The sequence below is a fragment of the Cricetulus griseus genome, chromosome 3 (assembly GCF_003668045.3).
Source record: "Cricetulus griseus strain 17A/GY chromosome 3, alternate assembly CriGri-PICRH-1.0, whole genome shotgun sequence".
In the NCBI taxonomy this organism is placed as follows: Eukaryota; Metazoa; Chordata; class Mammalia; order Rodentia; family Cricetidae; genus Cricetulus; species Cricetulus griseus.
Window position 1 is genome coordinate 42,400,263 of NC_048596.1, and position 23,145 is coordinate 42,423,407.

General features: G+C 40.1%; 1 protein-coding gene across 1 annotated transcript in view; it reads right to left on the minus strand.

The window, feature by feature from the left end:
• Window positions 1–23,145, minus strand: part of Trpm6 (transient receptor potential cation channel subfamily M member 6) — a 158,146-nt gene that overhangs the window by 112,644 nt on the left and 22,357 nt on the right. Inside the window, exon 2 of the mRNA XM_027406549.2 lies at window positions 2,915–2,988. Within this exon, the coding sequence (XP_027262350.1) occupies window positions 2,915–2,988 (74 nt within the window). The remainder of the gene's footprint in view (window positions 1–2,914; window positions 2,989–23,145) is intronic.

A 23,145-nucleotide genomic window follows, 5' to 3' on the forward strand; every position in this document is an offset into this window, starting at 1 on the left:
GTTTAATTGGCTTAGTTTGGTTTGGTTTAGTTTGTTTTAGTTGATTTGATTAGTTTAGTTTGGTTTTGTTTGATTTGCTTTGATTTATTTGTTTGGCACAGTGCTAAGAATGGAATCCAAAGCCTTGCACATGCTGAGCTCTGCCATAGAGTTCTGGACCCAGTTCTCATCACTGCTGCTTAGTAATGCATCATGACATCTCAAAGGCAGGTTCTCTATGTTTTAATCTTCTTTTAAATACTGCTTTACTTCTCTTGGTTGGGGAGTATGTGAAGTCCTGTATTCGATCTCTAATATCAACATAAGGAAGAAAGAGAAAGAGAGAGAGAGAGAGAGAGAGAGAGAGAGAGAGAGAGAGAGAGAGAAGAAAGGAAGGAAGGAAGGAAGGAAGGAAGGAAGGAAGGAAGGAAGAAAGGAAGGAAGGAAGGAAGGAAGGGAAGAATTAAAATTGTTTTACTTTTCTAAACACATATATCCATATGATATTTTTCAATTCCCTTGAAAAATCTTTGATGATTTTTATGAGTATTTTATTGAATTTGTAAAATGATTTAGGATTTAATATCAGTATAATTATTTTCCTCATTAGTTTTCCTTTTTAATTTTCAGAAGAATTTACAGGATTTAGTCATCAATGATGATATTGTCAGTGTAAAGTAGTTTTTAAAAACTGTAATTAAGCAATAGAAATAAAGACACTGTTCATAAAAAAAAATGATCAGTCTAAGCTATTCAGAACATGGCATTCTAACCACTTTTTCCTGTTCCAACCTGTATGTCTTTTCTTAAAAGAAAGAAGGAAAAGAAGTTATAATCAAGCCAATTAGATTTCTTTCTTTATTAGGAGCTAAAAAAGATTTAATTGAAGGGAGAAATTTGTATTGGTATTGAATAGTGAAATGCTAATTTTACAGTTTTAATCTGGTCCCACCCCTAACCCAGGCTAATGTTTTGCATGTTTGATTTCCATCCGCACAGTTTGTGGTGCTGTTTGAAGGTGTACAGCCTTTAGGAGGTGGGGCCTGACTGGCAGAACTATTTCATTTATTGGAAGGCCCTTGAAGGTAATGACTTACCACTCATTCCAACCACAGTTTCTGTTTTCTGGTCTGAACAATGTAAACAAGATCCTGCCACACACAGGAGACCAAGCGTCCTACCCAACATGTTGTACTGAGACCTTCTGGAGTTGAAACTCAAAACAAGTCCCTCTTTCCTAACAGCTTCTGTCAGCTATTGTGTCACACGGATGAAGAAGTAACAAATACACTACTATTTTCCTATCCATTATAATGACAAAAACACATAAAAGCTGTTTTTCTTGAGACTCTTAGTAGAACCCAAGAAAATAGACTATATAAAAAGAATGCCCACAGTCATCTGTTACATTATTTTTGTAGTCACAAAAACATAGAGACTGAGTTTTCTCCATAAAAATGTAGGAAGTCTTGAATCTTTCATAGAATTATGTTCAGTGGAGCCAGGCATAGTGGCAAGTATCTGTAGTTGCAGTACCCAGGAAACTGATGCAGGAGAATGATGGATTTAAAGCCAGCCCAGGATGCATACTGATACCCTATCTTAGAATAAATATATGCCCAATGGTGTTCTTTTCTCAGATGCGGGGGGGGCGGGGTTTGATGGCAGAGTCCTGTGCACACTAAATGCATGCCCTAACACTGAGTACTGTTCCAGATTTAACATTCTCCTTGCATCCTAGGACTGACAACACTTGGTATTTTGTCACTTTTCCTGAGGTCCAAGGTGATTTTGAAGATGACTTTCCATTTAAAGAAGTGAAATGAGTTTCATGTCACATGACACCATAAAAGATGAATGGAAATATAAAATAAAAAAAAAGTGTTACCTTGGCATCCTATAAACACTTTGTAAACAGGTAAAATGAGAATTTCCAATCACAGGGCTTACCAACCATAGGTAATTCAGTGAGGGTGGGACTAGTCAATGTTTAACAAAGGCAAAGAACACCATTTTAATCCTTGCCAAAGGACCTTACCATGCTTTCCTTCATAAGCATGTACTCATGACTTCTAAACTTTAAACGAATGTAAGGCCAATGGCTCAAGGGAATCTAAAATGGACTGGCTACCCTAATTAAAATATTTCTCTCCTATTTCCCTATCAATTTTCCACCAGGGCAATGACATCCGGACTTAACTTCATAGACCTGATTACCCTGAGGAATTTTCCGTAGACCTTTCTTCCCCTGTTTCTTACCAGCTGGACTTTGTTCAACAAGTAGAGTTTCCATAGGGTTGTCCAGAATGTGGAGTTCTCTAACTCACCCCTGCTGCCTACAATCTGCATAAACACAAAGCCTCAGGAAGAAACCACAGTTAAATCTCCTGACCCCTTTGGATCTCTGCAATGTCCCTGACATTGGGTCCTCAACAGTCATCATTTCCCACCAATACTTTAGCTGGAATAAAGAATAGTCACAACATTTTGAATATTCAATATGGAGGAAGTAAAAATGATTTGTCCTAACTTGGTGGGTTATATAGCCTTATATCTCTAAGACATCTGTCCTGCTACCAAGGAGAACTGCAGTGCCACATGGAGTGGAATCCACCACAGTGTGACAAGTAAGTACTGTTATTATACATAAGTTTTCCCTCTTTTGAGCTGCTCATTTCTTTAAACAGATATTTAAGAGGAACATATTGGTGATAGGCACTGGGGCTGTCTAAGGTAACTGACAGCTTAGTAGATTTTCTACAGTACTCATGGCATGCTTTTATGTAGGACAGAAACAAACAACTTCAAACAAACAAATACCTTCACTTCATAGCTGGCATTAAACCCTCTACATAAGTGATAGTGCTGAATATCTTCAAACAGCACTCAAAGTAGTATTACTTCTAAAATGGAAGACTGTAATTTAAGATTGTACCTGTGAGGGTCTTTTGAGCTGGGTATGAATTTGTTACATTCTCTCTTGTAGAATACTCCTTCAATCCAGGATTTCTGAAACAGAGAAAAAATATTATTTTATGATCTGTCTTAATGAAATGAGCGTATGTTGTAACTATATAATTTAGGCAGGCAAGATATATGTCATTATCATGGTGTTCATTAAAATACCATGACCAGGAACTGGAAACACAGTTCACTCAGTGAAGTGTTTGCCTCACAAGCATGGGGACCTGAGTTCATGTCTCTAACACTCAACATAAAAGTCAGATATGGTAGCATGCACCTACAACTGTGCTCTGGGAAGGCAGAGAAAAAGAGATTGCTGGGGCTTACCAGAAAGCAAATCTAGCTCATTCAGCAATAGAGGAAGACACCCAATGTCAATCTCTGGCCTCCTCATTTACAACCACACATGTGTGCATTAATATACATACACACATACACACACACACAAACACACACACGGGGAGAGAGAGAGAGAGAGAGAGAGAGAGAGAGAGAGAGAGCCAAAAAAAATCCAAAACAGGCTAAGCACCTTCTACAGCCAAATTGTTCACACAAAATACAAAGTCAATTCATGCAGAATCTCGAGTAACAAGATCTTAGTAAAGCTGTAACTTATATGTTCTCTTAAACCTGTTAAGACTTACTTCTATAACTTGTGCCATAGACAAATAACACATGAATATTAGGCTCTCCATACTTTTTTAAACAACAAATACTATGATTTGCTGTTGACATAATAGGGAAGAAAGGTGCTACAGAGTTGCTATTTTTCTCTAAAGAGATCACGGGAGTATGGGAAATGAATCATTCAATCAGAAAAGCCAAGGCTAATCATATTAGGAAGTTGGAGACAGTCGCAAAATCTTCTAATCCAAATATAGACATAACTCCTTCCTGCTTGACCTTAATTCAACTTAATGAATTTTTTGTTAGACACCTATTAAAATAGTAGAGACATAGTTTTCTACTTAAGACAAACTGAAACCCTGTTCTATTGTCATAGATATTCAGGTATAAGAATGGTATTGTTCTCACAAACACTAATGGCACAGAAGTCAAGAATATGAGAATAAAAATGAAGAAACTGTAGATACTTTGGTAAAAAGAATGAAAATATCCACTAGATTATTGATTTTCAAATATGGATCAATGTAATTGAAAAATTACCCACTCTACATAACAACAGTGCTTAGGTATAGCTAGATGACGGTGAATTGCAGTCACAAGTACAAAAAGGCCTTATCACTTATTAAATCCCAATGCTGCTAAGGTGTTGAAAGACTGGAAAGAAAGTCAAAGAACAGGTATCATCTTGACAATATCTTTAGACAGTCTGTAAGTACAGCTTACCATTGGCAACTTCACTTCATGATACAAAACCTGTATGGAGAATTGAGACTCACTCATTCTTCTAACAAAGTGTCTTCCATTCTACAAAATTCAAATCATAGCTAGCCTCCTCTACAATCTGCATTAGAAGTCTGGAAACGAAAGACAAGGAACTACCATCGAACCCAACTAACTAATAAGCTTGGCTTTGTCATAGTATAAAAATACTTTTTTATTTATTCTTATTTATTCATTTTAAGATGTTATTTTTTTATGTATGAAAGTTTTTTGCCTGCACTACATGTATGCTTAGCTGCTCCAGAAAGTCAAAAGATGGCATCATATCCGCATGTTAGCCGCCATGTCGGTTCTGGGAACCAAACCCAAATCCTCTGAAGATAATAAGTGCTCTTACCACTGAGCCATCTCTCTAGCCCCCAATATGGAAATATGTTGATACCAAACAGCATAAGATTAGAAGTGTAAAGAACACTTCAGATATTCATACAAAATACAATAGAATGTGAGGGAAGTAATTTTATTCTAAATGCACAAACTCTAAATCCAAGTGTTTACTACTGAATACAACACAATATGACAGAGTCCAAATCTTAATCAGAAGAGAGAGGGGCAGTTGGATACTAATTTCTGTCCCTTTTGCATAGTCTACAATTATTTTTATGTATTAAAAAATCACTCAATAAACTGTGAAAATAAAGATCTTGAAAAATCCAAAATCATGGAATTTAAAATGGACATGAGCCCATGATGTGTTTATTATAGAAAGAAATGGCACAATCATTAAGAATAATTGAGAGAGGGAGAAGGGATTGGCATATGAAGCAAGTACAAAATGAATCATTGAACCCATCCCTATTAAAAACATTAACAATTTTACCTAGCTACTCTACAGACATGTTAAATCGCTAACTTTTTGTGAAGGTGCCAGCAAAAGTGCTACCATGGCATTATAATATGTCCTCAAAGACACCTTCACTCTGAACTTCAAAATATTTGAATCTATTAAATAATTCAAAACTCCTGCAAGAAATAAGACAAGATTCCTAATGTCAAGAAAAGTAGAAATGAAGCGGGGGGGGGGGGGAGGAGGGATAGATACAATACCTCATATGCACAATTGACTATAAAAGAGTTGCAAATAAGATACAATTATTGCTTCAGTTACTTCAGAAGCTGAGGTAGAAGGATCAACTGATCCCAGAAGTTTGATCCCAGACTGGGCAACACAAGATGCTATCTCCAAATACAAGTATATAAATGAATAAAACAACCAGCTGGTGCAAAGAACAGCCCTAGTTAGGAGCGTGTGTGTGTGTGTGTGTGTGTGTGTGTGTGTGTGTGTGTGTGTGTGTGTGTGTGTAGCCTATTCCTTTTTTCAAAGATGTATTTATTTTACTTTTTATGCATATGAGTGCTTTTCCTCTGTGTATGTAAGTGCACTGCATGTGTGTCTGGTGCCTCCAGAAGCCAGAAGAGGGCACAAGATTCCCCGGGGAATGGAATTATGGACAGTTGTGAGTGCTGGGAAATCAAACTCAGGTTCTCTGAGAGGAGCCAGGGCTCTGAACTGCTGAGCCCCGTTCAGCTACTCAGCCTATTCTTTTCAAAGACTAGATACCAGCTCTGTGATCAGACTTTCTGACCAAAGCACTCAATTTCTTCATTCACTGCTTGCTCATGTGCAAAAATGAAAATGATAGCCAAGACTAGCTCATCCAGGCATGTAGCCCAGTGGTAGAGCATGTGCTTAGCATGCATGGCCCAGGATTCAACCCTAGCACAAAAATGACAGTTACAATAACACTCCTTCACTGAGATATTGGAAAGATCTTTTCATTTCTTCCAAGGACTTATTTGGTCTCTATAAAGCTTAGCTATCATCATTAGTCATACCAAAGGTCAAAAGTAGTTTTTGATTGTTGGCATTTCTGATGTATTTTTACCACAGAACAATGTGAGAAAATCCAAATCTCCTTCATAGGACTCCTCGTGATATGATGTAACGGCCTTATACATCCACTTTCTCCTTAAAGTCCAGGTGGTGTGGGCCCAATGTCACTTATGTTTCTCTAGGTCCCCACCCAAGGATTATTGAATGAACAACAGTGAAAGGAACACACTCAAGGTGCTGTGGTTCCTCCATAGATCAGGCACTTTTTCTTTGTCAGTTTGTCTTTGGAGGAGGAAAAGGCAGAGCAGAACCAGTGTTGGCCTCAATTTCCTTCACCCTAAGTTAAAATTAGTTTTTACATCTTAGACTTGAGGTAAAGATGGGGAAATACAAAGAAATATCCAGAGACGGACCTTGTAACAGCCACCATCCGTGAATGGTCCCAACTCATGGTACTGGTATTTTCTTTACAGTGTTGGTTTGAACCCACACCTCACATGTGCTACAAAGGGGTTCTACCACCACGCCACACTCCCAGACCCTATCGATTAGGAGTATTTTCAGACACACATTCTTTCTGGGGAATTGCTGGAAAGACAGAATCTTAGAGGCATCTCTTCATTTTAAACACCAACCATTCATTTTAACAAGTAAAGGGTTAAGTGACTGTGGTAAAGGAAAATGAAGGAAACAGATTATTTCTTTTCATCCCAAAACATTTTCACACCTTCAAAAAGCTCACAAAAACTTCTCTGACAAAGATGCATCAGTAGATAAAGCCTTGCAATAGTGAGGTCCAAAGTTCAAATCCCCAGGACCCACATGAAAGTACGGTGTGTATGGTGGCTCACCTATAGTGCTAGCATGCTAGAGGCAGAGATAGGGAGTCCCTGGAACAATCTATGTAGCCAGCCGAGTGGAATCAATGAGCTCTGAGATCAAGTGAAAGACCCTGTCTCCATCTGTAAGATAGAAAGCAATCTAGATGCCCAATGTCAACCTCCAGCCACCATATGCACACTCACACAATGCACACACACACACACACACACACACACACACACACACACACACACACACACACACACACACGAGAGAGAGAGAGAGAGAGAGAGAGAGAGAGAGAGAGAGAGAGAGAGAGCAGAGAGGGAGGAAGAAGGGAGGGAGGGAGAGAGAGATCAAGCTAATTCTGGTGGATTCTACTTAAAGAGGATGTTTTAGAATTCACAATCTGTAGGAAACCACAAGAATGGCTCACATGAAACCATCATAATCTCAGACTTCACAGCAACATTGGATGTTTTCTATGTATGACTTCTCCCTTAGAGAAATCCCTTTATTCAAACTACGAACCTCTCAGATAAACCATCTGCTGGCTCAGGGAAAACAGGCCACTCCTTTGGGAGAATCAGCTCTGGGAAGCATTGTGTAAGTGTTGTGTGAACTCTGCAAGGATGCTTACTAAAGAGGAACAATCTCAGAACAAACAGCATCCATACCCAAAATACCAAAGAATTTATTATCTGTTTCACCAACACTACCATGAGTATGTTGACTGGATTTCCATTAAATATTCTTTCCAGGAGGCAGAATTTAGTGATACATGCAGAAAGAAACATAGAAGTAACTTCTTCTTTTTTCTCTTCTTTGACAATAAAGGTGAGCCATTTTTATGCTAGTAATTTTTTTTGTAACATCCCTACAATGGAATGCCAGCCAATTAACCAGTGCATCACTAAAATGCAATTTCTTCTGTGTAAATTAAAGATCTTCCCGAGCTTGCTTTGTTAGGGGAAAGCATTAAGAATCTCAGAATGAATTTCTAGGCTACATGAACTCATGGGCAAATACACAGTACATTTATGTGCCTTTCACACAGCCAAATGATGAGTTGGAGGCAGCAGCAGCGACATCCTGTATATAATAAAGTCGAAAACGGAAGTGATACCAATCCCCTTCCTGTCTCCTTACATTCTTTAAAGTTCTCAAGGGCTCAGGATTTTGAAAACCCAGTTTCAAAATATCAGTGAAAGATAACTTCTCCTCAGTTGTCACACACACGGTTGTCCAGTCTCTTAAGGAATAAGAAATGCAATTGTAAAGTCGCACACACCTTTAATCTCAGCACTTGGGAGACAGACGCAGGTGGATCTCAGAGAGAGTTCCCAGGTAGCCAGGAATACACAAAAGAAACCCTGTGTGTGTGTGGGGGGGTTATAAATCTCTTTTATTAGTTTTTTTTTTTAACATGTGTTCCTGGATAATTAAATGGTAGACCTTTAAAGGGAATGCAGGATATCTGTTGCATAACAGCTCTAACCTGTTAAGACCTTCCCGGCAGATGCATATAAACCTCTCCGACTTCCAAGGAGCAAAATACCTCCAAGATCAAACCCAGGGACCTATGCACGATGGGCCAGTGGTCAGCCACTGAGCTACATCCTAGTTCCTACAGATGGCCTTTGTTTATGCTCCAGAAAACATAACGAACTATCCAAAATGTTAGGAAGACAACACCCATGCCCACTACATAGTGGAAGACACACTTTCTGGGGACAATTGACTGCATTGCTTTTCATATGGCTGTGATAGATACATGAGTAAACAACTTGGGGAGGAAAGGTTAGTTCTGACTCATAGTTTCCAAAGTGCTAGCCTACCATAGAGGGAAGGCAGGGAAAGCAGGAGCACAGAGGTTCACACAAGCCAGGTGGATCAGCAAACACAGAGAACTCATGCCCAGGACATAGACAGCTATGACCTCCAAGACCCACCCAGGTAACCCATTTCTGCTAGCTAGCTCACATATCCCAAAATGGTTTCAGTGACACTAGTAGGATCCCCAGCATCACTGGGAACTAAATGTTCAGACACATGATCTGTGGAGGACATTTTTACATTCGACATGTAACACTGATAAAATTATATGTTTCAATAATTAACTGAAAGTTAAACTTAAAGGAAATGTAATTTTCTGATGGAATATATTAGGAATGTCAGGCTAAATGTTATTTTAATTAAATCTGCAATAATGCTTTTTTTCAGTATTGCATAGCAGGAAGAACATAAAAGATTTGGCTTCTTAAAGGTTGGTGCTGGACATGATACACTGACTTGTCAGTTCTGCACACATGAGTCTGAGGCAGGAGGACTACCAAGAGTTCCAGGCCTTCCTGGGCTGTACAGTGAAAACCTGTCTCAAATTTGGGGTGGGGAATAAATGGTAGATACCTATTCTACTTTATTAAAATTAGACAAGTTCCAAATCTCTTCAAAAAGCAGAACATGATGGTACATGTTTTTAAATCCCAGCAGTCAGGAAGTAGAGACAGGTGGATCTGAGAGTTTGAGGCCAGCTTGTTACACAGAAAGTTTCAGGACAACCAGGGCTACATAGACAGACCCTGTCTCTAAATAAATAAATGTATGTATAAACAAGCAAACAAACAAACAAACCTTCCCCTAAAACAATAAGAGAAAAGAGCTAGGTATGGTGGCTTATGCCTATAATACCGGCAGTCAAAGTCTAAATCAGAAGGCTCACTGTGAGTTCAGGACTAGCCTGTGCTACATAATTCAGTTCCAGGAAAGCTTGAGAAACAGATTTTAAAGTGTTGATACATCTAAGTGAAACCTCCAGTGCCAGGAATTGTTTACATCTTATTGAGTCACTGACTAAAGAGGACCATAAAACACCCCCAAACTTCACAGGCTATTGTCAAGACAATTGGTTTGCTTTCCATAACCTGATGGAAAAGCCCTATTGCTGAAGATGACACTTGTGTCCTTGAACATGGAGAAGTTGAGCTGGTGAAGCTAGAAGATTCACCCCTACTGACTAGCATTCATGGTTCTGGAAGGTACTATGCATGCAACTGAAAGAGGAAGATAATTACCAATGTCTCCCAGCTACAAACTGAGACATAAACAGTATATCTGCGAGATATACCAGGACAATACATGTTATGGGTGCAACCAACCCACCTAGATAGGTTATGGGCCTAGGAGAAAATGTATTACTATTATTCAGATAAGGAACATAGCAATCAAATGACTCCCAATGGCATTCTGCTATACTCATAGATTAGTATCTCACTCAGCCATCATCAGAGAAGCTTCTTCCTCAGTAGATGGGAACTAATACAGAGACCCACAACTGGGGCAAGGAGCAGAGAGTTAGAGACCTTGGGATACTCAGTCCTAAATAGGATGTCTTCATCACACTCCTCTCAGGGCTCAGGGAACTCTGCAGAAGAGGAGGCAGAAAGATTGTAAGAGCCATGATGAGTGACTCCAAGGAATAGCATCTTCCAGACACAACAGGACAGATACACACATGAACTCACAGAGACTGTGACGGAACACACAAGACTTGCACATGCGCACATTCAAGCCAGACAGGGTCCCAGCCTTGAGGGGTGAAAGTGGGGTCCTAACCCTAACCAAGAAGCTATTCGAAATTAATACCTACCTGATAACTAAGGGGTAATCAGTTTTCTATCCTGGATTGTCACAGGGAAGGCCCCATGCCCAAAAATAATTGGCCAGCACAAAATGAACTCAGTGGGCTTTGTTTTTTCTTTTTTGGGTTTTTTGTTGGGTCTTTTCTTTTTCTCTCTTTTTTTTTTTTTTTTTTTTTTGTCTTAATGGTCTTTTGAGAGTTCTGACTCTCCTCTTTGAGGTTTTATTGGGGGGGTTGGTTTTGTTTGGTTATGCTTTGTGGATTTTTTTTCTTTAAGAAAAGGATTATGAAGTTGGATGGGGAGGGGAGCGGAAAGGAATTGGGGAAGGGGAAAATAATCGAAACATATTATATGAAAAAATTAATTAAAAAATAGAGCTGGGTGGTAGAGGTACACGCCTTTAATCCCAGCACTCCGGAGGCAGGTGGATCTCTGTGAGTTTGAGGTCAGCCTGGTCTACAAAGCTACACAGAGAAAATAAAATTAAAAAAAAATAAAGTACAGGCATGACCAGTGAGCTCACCTCAGTGTATGCCACCAAGCCTGACAATCTGAGTTCAGGGCCCCAGACTCACATAGCGAAAGAAGAGGAGCATGCACGCTATCTTCTAACTACTATTCATGCTTTGTGGCATGCGCACATGCATACACACATAAGTAAATACATATTATAAGGTTTTCTAAGTGTGGGTGATATGTCTCCATTCCTCATCAGTTAGTATCTCCTGTTGAAGATCGATGTTTTTCAAATTTGGGGAATTTAAGATCCTTCGATACTCTAAAAACTACCAAGCATCCTTGACAAGCTTTATTGAGTTATGTCTGCTGGAATTGACCACAGTAACTAGAGAACCCAGAAACATTCATGTTAGGTCTTTTATTAAAAAAAAAAAGTGATCACGGAGGAACAGAAAACTGTAGAAACAAAATTCAAATTCACCTATAAAAAGACACAGGCTAACAGAATGGATATGAAGACAGAATCCATCCTTCTGCTGCATACAAGAAATACAGCTCACCTTCAAAGACAGACATTACTTCAGAGCTAAAGGTTGGGAAAAGACTTTCCAATCAAATGATCCTAAAAAGCAAGGGTATAGCTATCCTAATATCTAACAAATTAGACTTCAAACTAAAATTAATCAAAAGAGATGAAGAAGATCATTTCATATTCATCAAGAAAAAATCCATCAAGATGAAGTCTCAATTCTGAATATCTATGCACCAAATACAAAAGGCACCCACATTCCTAAAAGAAATGTTACTAAAACTCAAATCACACATTAAACCCCACACACTTACAGTGGGAGACTTCAACACCCCACTGTCACCATTGGACAGGACTACCAGACAGAAGAAACAAAGGAACTAACAGAAGTTATGACCCAAACTGGGTTTAACAGACATCTATAGAACATTCTATCCACACACAAAAGAATATACTTTTTTCTCAGTGCCACATGGAATCTTCTCAAAAATCGACCACATACTCTGCAATAAAGCAAACCTCAACAGATACAAAAAAATTGGAATAGCCCCTTGTTATCAGACCACTATGGCTTAAAATTAGAATTCAACAACAACACAAATTGCAGAAACCCCACAAACTCATGGAAACTGAACAATGCTCAGTTGCATCACTTCTGGGTAAAGGAAGAAATAAAAAAAGAAATCAAAGACTTCCTAGAATTCAATGAAAATGAAGGCACAACATACCCAAACCTATGGGACACACTGAAAACAGTTCTAAGAGAAAAGTTCATAGCACTAAGTGCCCACATGAAGAAACTGGAGAAGATCCACACTAGAGAATTAACAGAACACCTGAAAGCTCTAGAACAATTAGAAGCAAACTCACCCAGGAGGAGTAGATGCCAGGAAATAATCAAATTGAGAGCTGAAATCAATAAAGTAGAAACAAAGAAAACAATACAAAGAATCAATGAAACAAAGAGTTGGTTCTTCGAGAAAATCAACAAGATAGACAAACCTTTATCCAAACTAACCAAAAGGCAGAGAGAACATACAAATTAACAAAATCAGAAATGAAAATGGGGACATAACAATAGACAATGGGGAAATCCAGAGAATCATCAGGTCATACATACTTTGAAAACCTGTACTCCAGAAAATTCAAAACTTTAAAGGAAATGGACAATTATCTGGATAGATATCACTTACCAAAATTAAATCAAGGACAGATAAGCAATTTTAATAGATCTATAACCCCTAACAAATTAGAAGCAGTCATCATAAGTCTTCCAACCAAAAAAAGTTCAGGGCCAGATGGTTTCAAAGCAGAATTCTACCAGAAATTCAAAGAAGGGCTAATACCAATACTCTTCAAATTGTTCCACACAACAGAAGCAGAAGGATCATTGCCAAACTCTTTTTACGAGGCTACAATTACTTTGATACCCAAACCACACAAAAACCCAACTAACATAGGGAACTACAGGCCAATTTCCCTCATGAACATTTGTAACAATAAGTGTTTCCACTGAGCCGCCCGAGCCCCGCTACCACATGGGCACTTTCCACCAGGCCTCCCAAGTTCTTCCTGCTGCCACGTTAAGGTCCCAAGTAATATAAGAGAGACTTATATTAGGTACAAATGCTGCTTGGCCAGTGACTAGGATTTCTCATCTGCTATTTCAGCCTTAATTATCATAAATCTATATATTTTATAAGACATATCTTATTGAGGACACCTTCCACTGGCACCCTCTCCTGCTGGTGGATCACATGGTGACTCTAGAGCAAAGAGCAGGAGGAAGAGAGAGAGTGCTTCCTTCTTGTCCTTGCTTATGTATGAGTCTGCCTGCTATGTCACTTCCTTCCTGGATCTCTACTACATTTCCCAGAATCCTCCTTGGCTGCTAGTCCCACCTAACTTGCTGCCTCATTGGCCAAACAGTATTTATCATCCAATAAGACAAACACATACATAGAAGCACTTCCCCCATCAAACACTGATGCAAAAATACTCAATAAAATACTGGCAAATCAAATCTAAGAACACATTAGAAAAATCATCCACCATGATCAAGTAGGCTTTATCCCAGGGATGCAGGGATGGTTCAACATAAGAAAATCCATCAATGTAATCCACCACATAAACAAACTGAAAAAGAAAAACCACCTGATCATCTCACTAGATGCTGAAAAGCCTTTGACAAAATTCAACATCCCCTTATGATAAAGGTCTTGGAGAGATCAGGGATAACAGGAACATACCTAAACATAATAAAGGCAATATATAGCAAACCAACAGCCTAAAAATTCCTCTAAAATCAGGAGCAAGACAAGGCTGTCTACTCTCTCCATATCTCTTCAATCTTGTACTTAAAGTTCTTGCTAGAGCAATAAGACAACAAAAGGAGATCAAGGGAATACAAATTAGAAAGGAAGAAGTCAAACTTTCACTATTTGCAGATGATATGATAGTCTACATAAGTGACCCAAAGAACTCTATCAGGGAACTCCTACAGCTTCAACACTCCTACACTTCAACAAAGTGGCAGGATACAAGATTAACTCAAAAAAAATCAGTAGCCCTACTATATATAGACAATAAAGGGGCTGAGAAAGAAATCAGAGAAACATCACCCTTTACAATAGCCACAAACAACATAAAATATCTTGGGGTAACTCTAGCCAAACAGGTGAAAGACCTGTATGTCAAGAACTTTGAGTCATTAAAGAAAGAAATTAAAGAAGATACTAAAAATTGGAAAGATCTCCCATGCTCTTCGATAGGTACATCAACATAGTAAAAATGGCAATCTACAGATTCAATGCAATCCCTACAATTCAAGGCAAAGGACATAGTCAACAAGACAAAATGGCAGCCCACAGAATGGGAAAAGATCTTCACCAACCCCACATCTGATAGAGGGCTAATCTCCAAAATTTACAATCCCAGCACAATTCTTCACAGACCTTGAAAGGAAAACTCTCAACTTTATATGGAAAATCCAAAGACCCAAGATAGCCAAAACAACCCTGTACAATAAAGGAACTTCAGGAGGAATCACTATCCCTGACTTCAAACTCTACTATAGAGCTATAGTAATGAAAACAGCTTGGTATTGGCACAAAAATAGACAGGTAGACCAACGAATGGAACTGAGGACCCTGATATTAACCCACACACCTATGATCACCTGATCTTTGACAAAGAAGCTAAAAGTATACAATGGAAAAAAGAAAGCACCTTCAACAAATGGTGCTGGCATAACTGGATGCTGGCATGCAGAAGACTGCAGATAGATCCATAACTATCACCATGCACAAAACTTAAGTCCAAATGGATCAGAGACCTCAACATAAATCCAGCCACCTCTTAGAAGAGAAAGTGGGAAGTACCCTTGAACAAACTGATACAGGAGACCACTTCCTGAACAAACCACCAGTAGCACAGATACTGAGATTGACAATTAATAAATGGGACCTCCTGAAACTGAGAAGCTTCTGTAAGGCAAAGGACATAGTCAACAAGACAAAATGGCAGCCCACAGAATGGGAAAAGATCTTCACCAACCCCACATCTGACAGAGGGCTAATCTCCAAAATTTACAAAGAACTCAAGAAGTTTCCAAAACACCAAATAATCCAATTAAAAAGTGGGGTACAGAACTAAGTAGACAATTTTCAATAGAGGAATCTAAAACGGTTGATAGACACTTAAGATAAGTGCTCAGCATCCTTTGCCATCAGAGAAATGCAAATCAAAACAACTCTGAGATACCATCTTATTCCTGTCATAATGGTTAAAATCAAAAACACTAATGCCAATTTATGCTGGAGAGGATGTGGAGAAAGGTGAACACTCCTCCACTGCTGGTGGGAGTGCCAACTTGTACAGCCACTTTGGAAATCAGTATGGAGATTCAGGAAAATGGAAACCAGTCTACCACAAGATCCAGCAATTCCACTCTTAGGCATATACCCAAAAAATGCTCATTCATACAACAATGACATCTGTTCAACTATGTTCACAGCAGCATTATTTGTAATAGCCAGAACCCGGAAGCAACCTAGATGCCTCTCAACTGAAGACTGGATAGAGAAAATATGGTACATTTACACAAAGGAGTACTACTCAGCGGGAAAAAAACAATGGAATCTTTAAATTCCAAGGCACTAGAAGAAACCATCCTGAGTGAGGTAAGCCAGTCACAAAAAGACAAACATGTACTCACTCATATATGGATTTTAGACACGGAGCAGGGGTTTGCCAGACAAACACTGCCAGAGAGTCTGGGAAACAAGGAGGACTAGAAGAGAGACATGCATAGTACCCCAGAGAAGGGGAAGGGGACAGGATCTCCTGAGCTAATTGGGAGCATGGGGGGAGGGGAAAGGGAGCTGGAAGAAAAAGGGGGGAGAAGAGGAGGGGAGAAGAGGACATGGGGGAGCAGGAAGGTTGGGTCGGGGAAGAATAGAGGACAACAGGATGAGAGATACCATAATAGAGGGAGTCATTATAGGTTTGAGGAGAGATATGGCACTAGGGAGATTTCCAGAGATCTACAAGGATGACACCAACTGGCAATCTAAGCAATAGTGGAGAGGCTACCTTAAATGCCCTTCCCCAATAATGAGATTGATAACTGCCATATATTCCATCCTAGAGCCTTCATCCCGTGGCTGATGGAAGCAGAGGCAGACACCCACAGCTAAACACTGAACTGAACTCCTGGAACCCAATTGCAGAGAGGGAGGAGCAAAGGGGTCAAGACTGGGCTGGTGAAACCCACAGAAACAGCTGACCTGAACAAGGGAGAACTCATGACCCCAGACTGACGGCTTAGAGGCCAGCATGGAACTAATCCAGACCCCCTGAATGTGAGTGTCAGTGAGGAGGTCTTAGGTAGTAGATCAGTATTTATCCCTGGTGTACAAATGGTCTTTGGGAGCACATTCTACGTGGAGGGATGCTCTTTCAGCTGGGACACATGGGGGAGCACCTAGGTCCTGCCCTGGATGATATGGGGATACCCCATGGAGACCCTTGCCTTCCCTGGGGAGCGGAGGAGAAATGTGGTGAGGGTTGGGGGGGTGGGGCTGGGGAGGAGGGTAAGGAGAGGGAGAGGGAGCTGGGATTGGCATGTGAAGCAGGCTTGTTTCTAATTTAAATAAAAATAAATTTAAAAAACAAAACCAAAATCCAAGTTTAAGGTACAGGATAAGTGCTCAGGGCCTAAAGAACAGCTCTAGTCCACAATGATGACTTGACACCTGAATTCATGGCCATTTTCATCTCAATGAAAATAAGTGTGTTATTACAGAAGCGGGAAATCTCAGAGAAATACTTCACAAAGTGATCAAAGGATGACAGGTTTGCCCATGATGACCAGACTTGAGTGAGAGAGACAGCTGGGTAGAAGGAGGTACTCAGGGGAAAAGCAACAATGTTGTAAATGACAGTCATGTGCACAGACACAAATTTACACATGCATGTGTGCACACACAGTGTTCACTAAGTCAACAATATAAGCCCAAATCCAGCATTAACATAGCCTTTCATATACGCCGCCAAGAGCTAAATGTTTTGTTTCTTAGCTACAATAATATCTATAATTTCATGGCTAATATAATAGTTACTCCATTATGCAGAAGAACAGGTTCTATCTAGAACAGTTGTTCTCAATCTGTGGGTCACCACCCCTTTGGAAGTCAAATAACCCTTTCACAAGGGATAAATATCAGACATCCTGCATTTCAGATATTTACATTACAATCCCTAACAGTAGCACAATTACAGTTGTGAAGTAAGAGTGAAAAGGATTTTATGGTTGGGGGTCATCACAACATGAGGAGCTGTATTAAAGGATCGCAGCATTGGGAAAGTTGACAACCATTGGTCTAAAACCAAGGGCAGACATCTTCGATATTATATTTTATAGGGAAAGTTTATGTGAAGGAAAGTAGGACTTGTTTGTAGACAAAGGAGCAGTTCGTGAAAAAAGATAGGATGGAACCATCTCAGAGAGAAGGAAAGATTAAAGGAAGGAGGGAGAGAGGGACAGAATGAAGACATGAGAGCAAAGGAAAATGACTGTGGAGATCTTGGTGAGGGTTGGATAGGGGTGTACAGAAATGGCCTGGACAGTCAGGAAGATGGGCTCAGAGGCTGGTAAGCCAGGTCAGCAGGTGACGCCACTTGATGCCAAGTCTGACAACTTGAATCCATTTTGATACCTCAAAGCCCCACAAGATGGAAGGAGAGAATCAACTAACTGCTGGATGCTGTCCTCTGACCCCCATATACACAAGCATGCACTTGTACACACAAACACACACAAAAAAGCCATAAATGCAATTTAATTTAAAAAAGAAGGAGAAGAAGAAGAAGAAGAAGAAGAAGAAGAAGAAGAAGAAGAAGAAGAAGAAGAAGAAGAAGAAGAAGAATTGCTCAGAATTTCAGAAACTCTTCACTCCCCTGAGACACAAAGAGTGGCTGGCAAGCTTATCTTTCTTGGGAATTTTGTTCAAGACTCGATTTTCCATGTTCTACAAAATATCACAGTCAATTTAGCTCTGAAGGTTGTAAATCTGAGTGCTCACTTGTGTCACTCTCATCCAGAGAGAGAGAAAAAAAAAAAGGAACACACAATGAATTCACCATTCCCTCTCTTGCTATTAGCACCATAGAATTCAGTGCCATCACCGTGCGTTTTCACAGAGTTTCCTGTGACATGACAGCTCACCCTGCACATGGAATTTTCTTATAATCTCTGGTAATTTTATTGAGAATGACCCCCATACACTCAAGTATATGGAAGCTTTGTTCCCAGTTGTGGAACTGTTTGAGAAATATCAGGAAATGCAGCCTTGTTGCAAAAGGCATGTCTCTAGCAGGTAGATGGATCTCCCCCTGCCACCTCTTTCCCTCTCTCTCTTTCTCTCTCTCTCTTTCTCTCTCTCTCTTTCTCTCTGCCTTGTGATCATGGGTCAGATGTAAGCTCTCTGCTACTGCTCCAGCACCTGACTACTGTCAGGATCCTTGCCATAATAGCCATGGACTCATCCCCTGGAAGTGTAAACCCCAACAAATTTCTTCTATAAACTGGTCCCAATGCTTTGTCACACAGTAGAAAAGTAACTAGGACATAATGAAAAGCACCCACTAAATTTGATAGATTGGGAACATTCATAGCAACCTACTGGACACTCCCGGGGGAATACAATCTTCCTGCTACATAATAAATGGGAATTTCTCTTAAAATTGAGCTTAAAAGCGTGGGCCTCAAAATTCCTGCTTATGCAGCAACCTGCACTCAAGGAAACGATAAGACATTGTGAGGAGGAAGAGATGAAACAAGCTCACTCTCTTATGTGGCCCACAGGTGACTCCAAACAGAAAACCTCAGACGCCTTTTTAAAAGATTATGTATTAACTGTATGTCCGGTGAGGGTGGGGTGCATGTGCACAGGAGTGAATGTACCCACAAAGGCCAGAAGAGGGCGCTGGGCCCCTGGAGCCAGTGTTACAGATGGTTATGAGCCACCCAAAGTGGGTTCTTGGAGCCAAGCATGTGTCCTGACATAGACTAAACCAGGTTCTGTCAATTTTTGGCAGGGGTCTTTTCTTTTCCTAGTGTCAAAGATTAAACCCAAGCTTCACATATACTTTAGGCAAGAGCTCTATTTCTGAACTTTATCTCTAAAACATACCTTGTAATAGATAATGCTATCAATGGTACAGAATCCACAAAAAATGACAGATGCCTTGTGAAAGTGAGCTGTGCATCTCACCCCTGTACTACTCCAGCAGCCACCAGTCCCCCCCCCCTTCTTTTTTTGGTTTTTTGAGATAGGGTTTCTCTGTATTGCTTTGGAGCCTGTCCTGGAACCAATGTTTGGCTCAGTTTCCCTTTCCAAAGCTAAGCTCTGTTACACTTCAATGAACAGTTTCCCAAGATATCCTGTGCATTTATAAATATGTACAAAATTTCACATTAGTATGTATCTCTGTGCCTCGATGTTTTACATTAATAATGATAATAATAATAATCTTACACATTTGTTTATGGGAGCCAACTGATATTCATTTACACAGAAATCTTTATACAAAGCAAATAACCTACTCATGTAAATCTATTCTTCATTTTGTACAAAATGTCTCTGAAAGCATAGCTTTCAGGCACATTTATATTTATAGAGTAGAAATCTAAGGAAATGTGGATATTACTACATTGTTTTCCATGCAGATTTTCAGTTTATAAGTAAAAACCATGAGCTATATCCTAGTTTATTTCTCTATTAAGGTGATCAAATACTGACCTAAACCAACTTAGGGAAGGAAAGGATTTGTCTCCTCTTATATGCTTATTATGTATATTATTATTATTATCATTTGAATTTCCAGGCAGCAGTTCATCACTGGAAAATCCAGGGAAGACTCAAGCAAGTCAGGAATCTGGAAACAGGGGCTATAGCAGACATCTGAGAGGAATGCTGCTCACTGGCTTTCTCTTCCTGGTTTTCTCTTTTTTAAACAACCTAGGACCACCTTCCTAGGGGTAGCACCACTCACAGTTGTCTGGGCCCTTACACATCAATCATTAATAATAATAAAAACAACAACAACAAAAAACACCCCACAGACTTGTCTACACAGAATCAATTCCTCATATGAGATTCCCCCTTCCTAGAGGACTCCAGCTTGTATCAAGCTGACAGAAACACTAACCAGTACAAACTACTAGTAACTGTTAGGAAATCCGTTGTTAGAGAATATTGTCACCATAATGCATTTCAATTGCCTCGGAGTGCTGCCAACTCTTTATTATTTATGGCCAACTTTCTTCCAAAAGGACTTTGAAGTGACAAAATTCCTCCCACTTAAAATTAATACTAACAAATACAATAAGGAAATGGCTCTCTTTGCTGCTAGAAAAACAATCTCCCTGCACGGCCTTGAATGTTTAGAAGTCTGAAAGAATCTATAGCAGCGCCCTGAAAACATGAAACTTCTGGACAATAAATACAACAGAAGACGTCTCTAAAGAGAGCAATCTGTGCTCACTGACTTCCGACTACACATCAACAGAGGTCATGGACATTGAGGCTGTAGAGAAGAATGGAGGGCAAAGTGCAAAGACGGCGACCTCCTATTGGCGTTGATGATAGATAGTCCACTCCCCTGCCCACAATTTAACCAATTGCTTACATAAAACATACCCTATCTCCTTATCAGGCCTGAGAAGGAATGTAACCGTTGTACTGGGAACTTAGCCTGCCCATCATTTCCCCTACCAAAACTACTGCCCCTCTTGGGCTCCCTAAGGGCTCCTCACTGTACCCAGTGTCCATGTTAGAAACTAGGACATCCCCATTTTTTACTGAAGTTGCACCCTGAATTAAAAGGGGGGTTATTTTTTCTTCATCCCTTTCTTCTTCCCTATTGTTGAGTGTAACTTTGCTCCCTCTTTTCATCCGGCTCCAAATCTTTATGACTAACTGTGGAATGTGTTAGATGTACCAGCCACTTCCCCTGTGCTCTCCCTATTCCAGGTTCCAGAAAGTTCCCAATTAAAAGATAATTGTCAGAAAAGTACAAAGCAGTAATTACTGGCTGTAATGGAAGCGGGAATCATGTTTTCTTGGATACACAGTTTCAGGATACTCAGTGACCCTGGACTAAGACGCTCACAGTCCATGCTTCAGAACTGGCCACTTTTCAAAACTAATGAACCTCCCTGGCACCCACCTGCTGAACTCTCTAATGCATTCTCACAAATGATACTGGACACCTTCTCTCACAGCACCAAGAAAGATGAAGAGCTGTGTGCCACTGACCTTCCAATATCCGGCTTGTTGCTCGGAAAAGCTTTTTCTTCTCCTACCAGTCTGTTAAGTCATTGGGTCTCTCAAACAAGGGTAGAGCCAGACCTTCAGTCACTGCATTACTGCCCGTTCAGTCAACCACCAGGAGTGCTGGACCTATCTCTAAAATAGCTCATGTGTTGTCAATGGCTCTGCATCTGTATCGCCACTAACCTAGTTAATGCTTCCACTTCCCTAGCTACGGTGGCCATAAAATTTTGCGTTGATTATCTCCCAGACCTTCCTGCCTCTAGTTTGCTTTTCTTTGGCCCAATCTCTGCAACAAAGCCTGTAGTCTTTGTAGAGTGAATAAGTGAGTAAGTCAGTCTCACTTGAAACCACCCCGTGGACCCCCGTTGTTTTGGGGGTATTAGAAACCCTTCACAGTGTGCACACCCCACTGACTGCCAACCACATCCTGGGTATTCTTCTCCCTGCCTCAATCTCCACATTTTACATCCACTGAACAACTTACGGGCCCCCTAGATTTACCTCCAGGAGCTCTTTTCAGGCTGTTCGCACTGTAGGCTACTCGCCTCTCCTTTGCTTCCTAGAATGAAATCTGGATCAAATTCTCCTTCTGCGGGCCCTCTGAGCCTCTGCACTCACACTATACACTGTTCCGCTCTGACCTACTTAAACCCTCTGTACTCGGCCCACCTGCCGACATGGCAGCCCCCTTCGGGCCTAATGGGCTGTATGCAAGCGCTTGCCACTGCTTTCTATCCTGCAAAACAAAGGTACATAGAAGAAAAGAAAAGGTATTGTGACCATATAAGTGCATGAAAATATTGTGAATCTCTAGTGGGGATAGGGGATAATCTGCTGTCAATTCCCTCTGAACATCTGGCCAGGGGTTTTCACTGAGGAGGCCACAGGATTGTTTCCTTGGGACATAATCCTTGTCTAAACCTTTTTTCCTTTTTGTTTGTTTTGTTTGTTTGGTTGGTTGGTTGTTTTTCTTTTCCTTTTTTTTTTTCCTTTTTCTTCTATCATGTTAAGATTTTAACCTTAATCTTTGGGTGTCATTTTAAAATAGAAAAATAAAAATTTTCAGCTCAATTTGAGACATGAACGTCCTCTTTCATTTTGTTTTACTTGTGGGGTTTTTGGTTTGTTATGTTTTCTAACCTTTCCACCCTCTCCACCCTTCTGTTTGCTTTTGTTCAGATATTGGGGTTAAGCTCAGAGCTTCTTGTATGCTGGGCTTAACTCTACCACTGGGCTGCTGGAGACCCTGAGATTTCCCATTAAAGTGTGTTCAGACATGAGCACCTGAATTCAAGTATCTAGAAGCCACACAAAAGCTGAGGGTGGAGGCCTATATCTGTAACCCCAGAACTCACTAGCCAGTCAGTACAGGTAGATCACTGAACTCCAGGTTCATGAGAAACCCTGCCTCAAAAGATAAAGGAGCGAGCAATAGAGGAAGACACCTGACATTGACCTCTGGCTCCTATACAACTCACCACACACACACACACACACACACATACACACACACACACACATACATACATACATGTGCACACACAAACATGTATATACATACATACCAAACACAAAATAAATACAGTGTCTGAAAACCTTTAATATTTTAATATCAAATTTCCCATATTCAGAATAACTAATTCTCCTAAGATTCTATGAGGAAAAAGATGT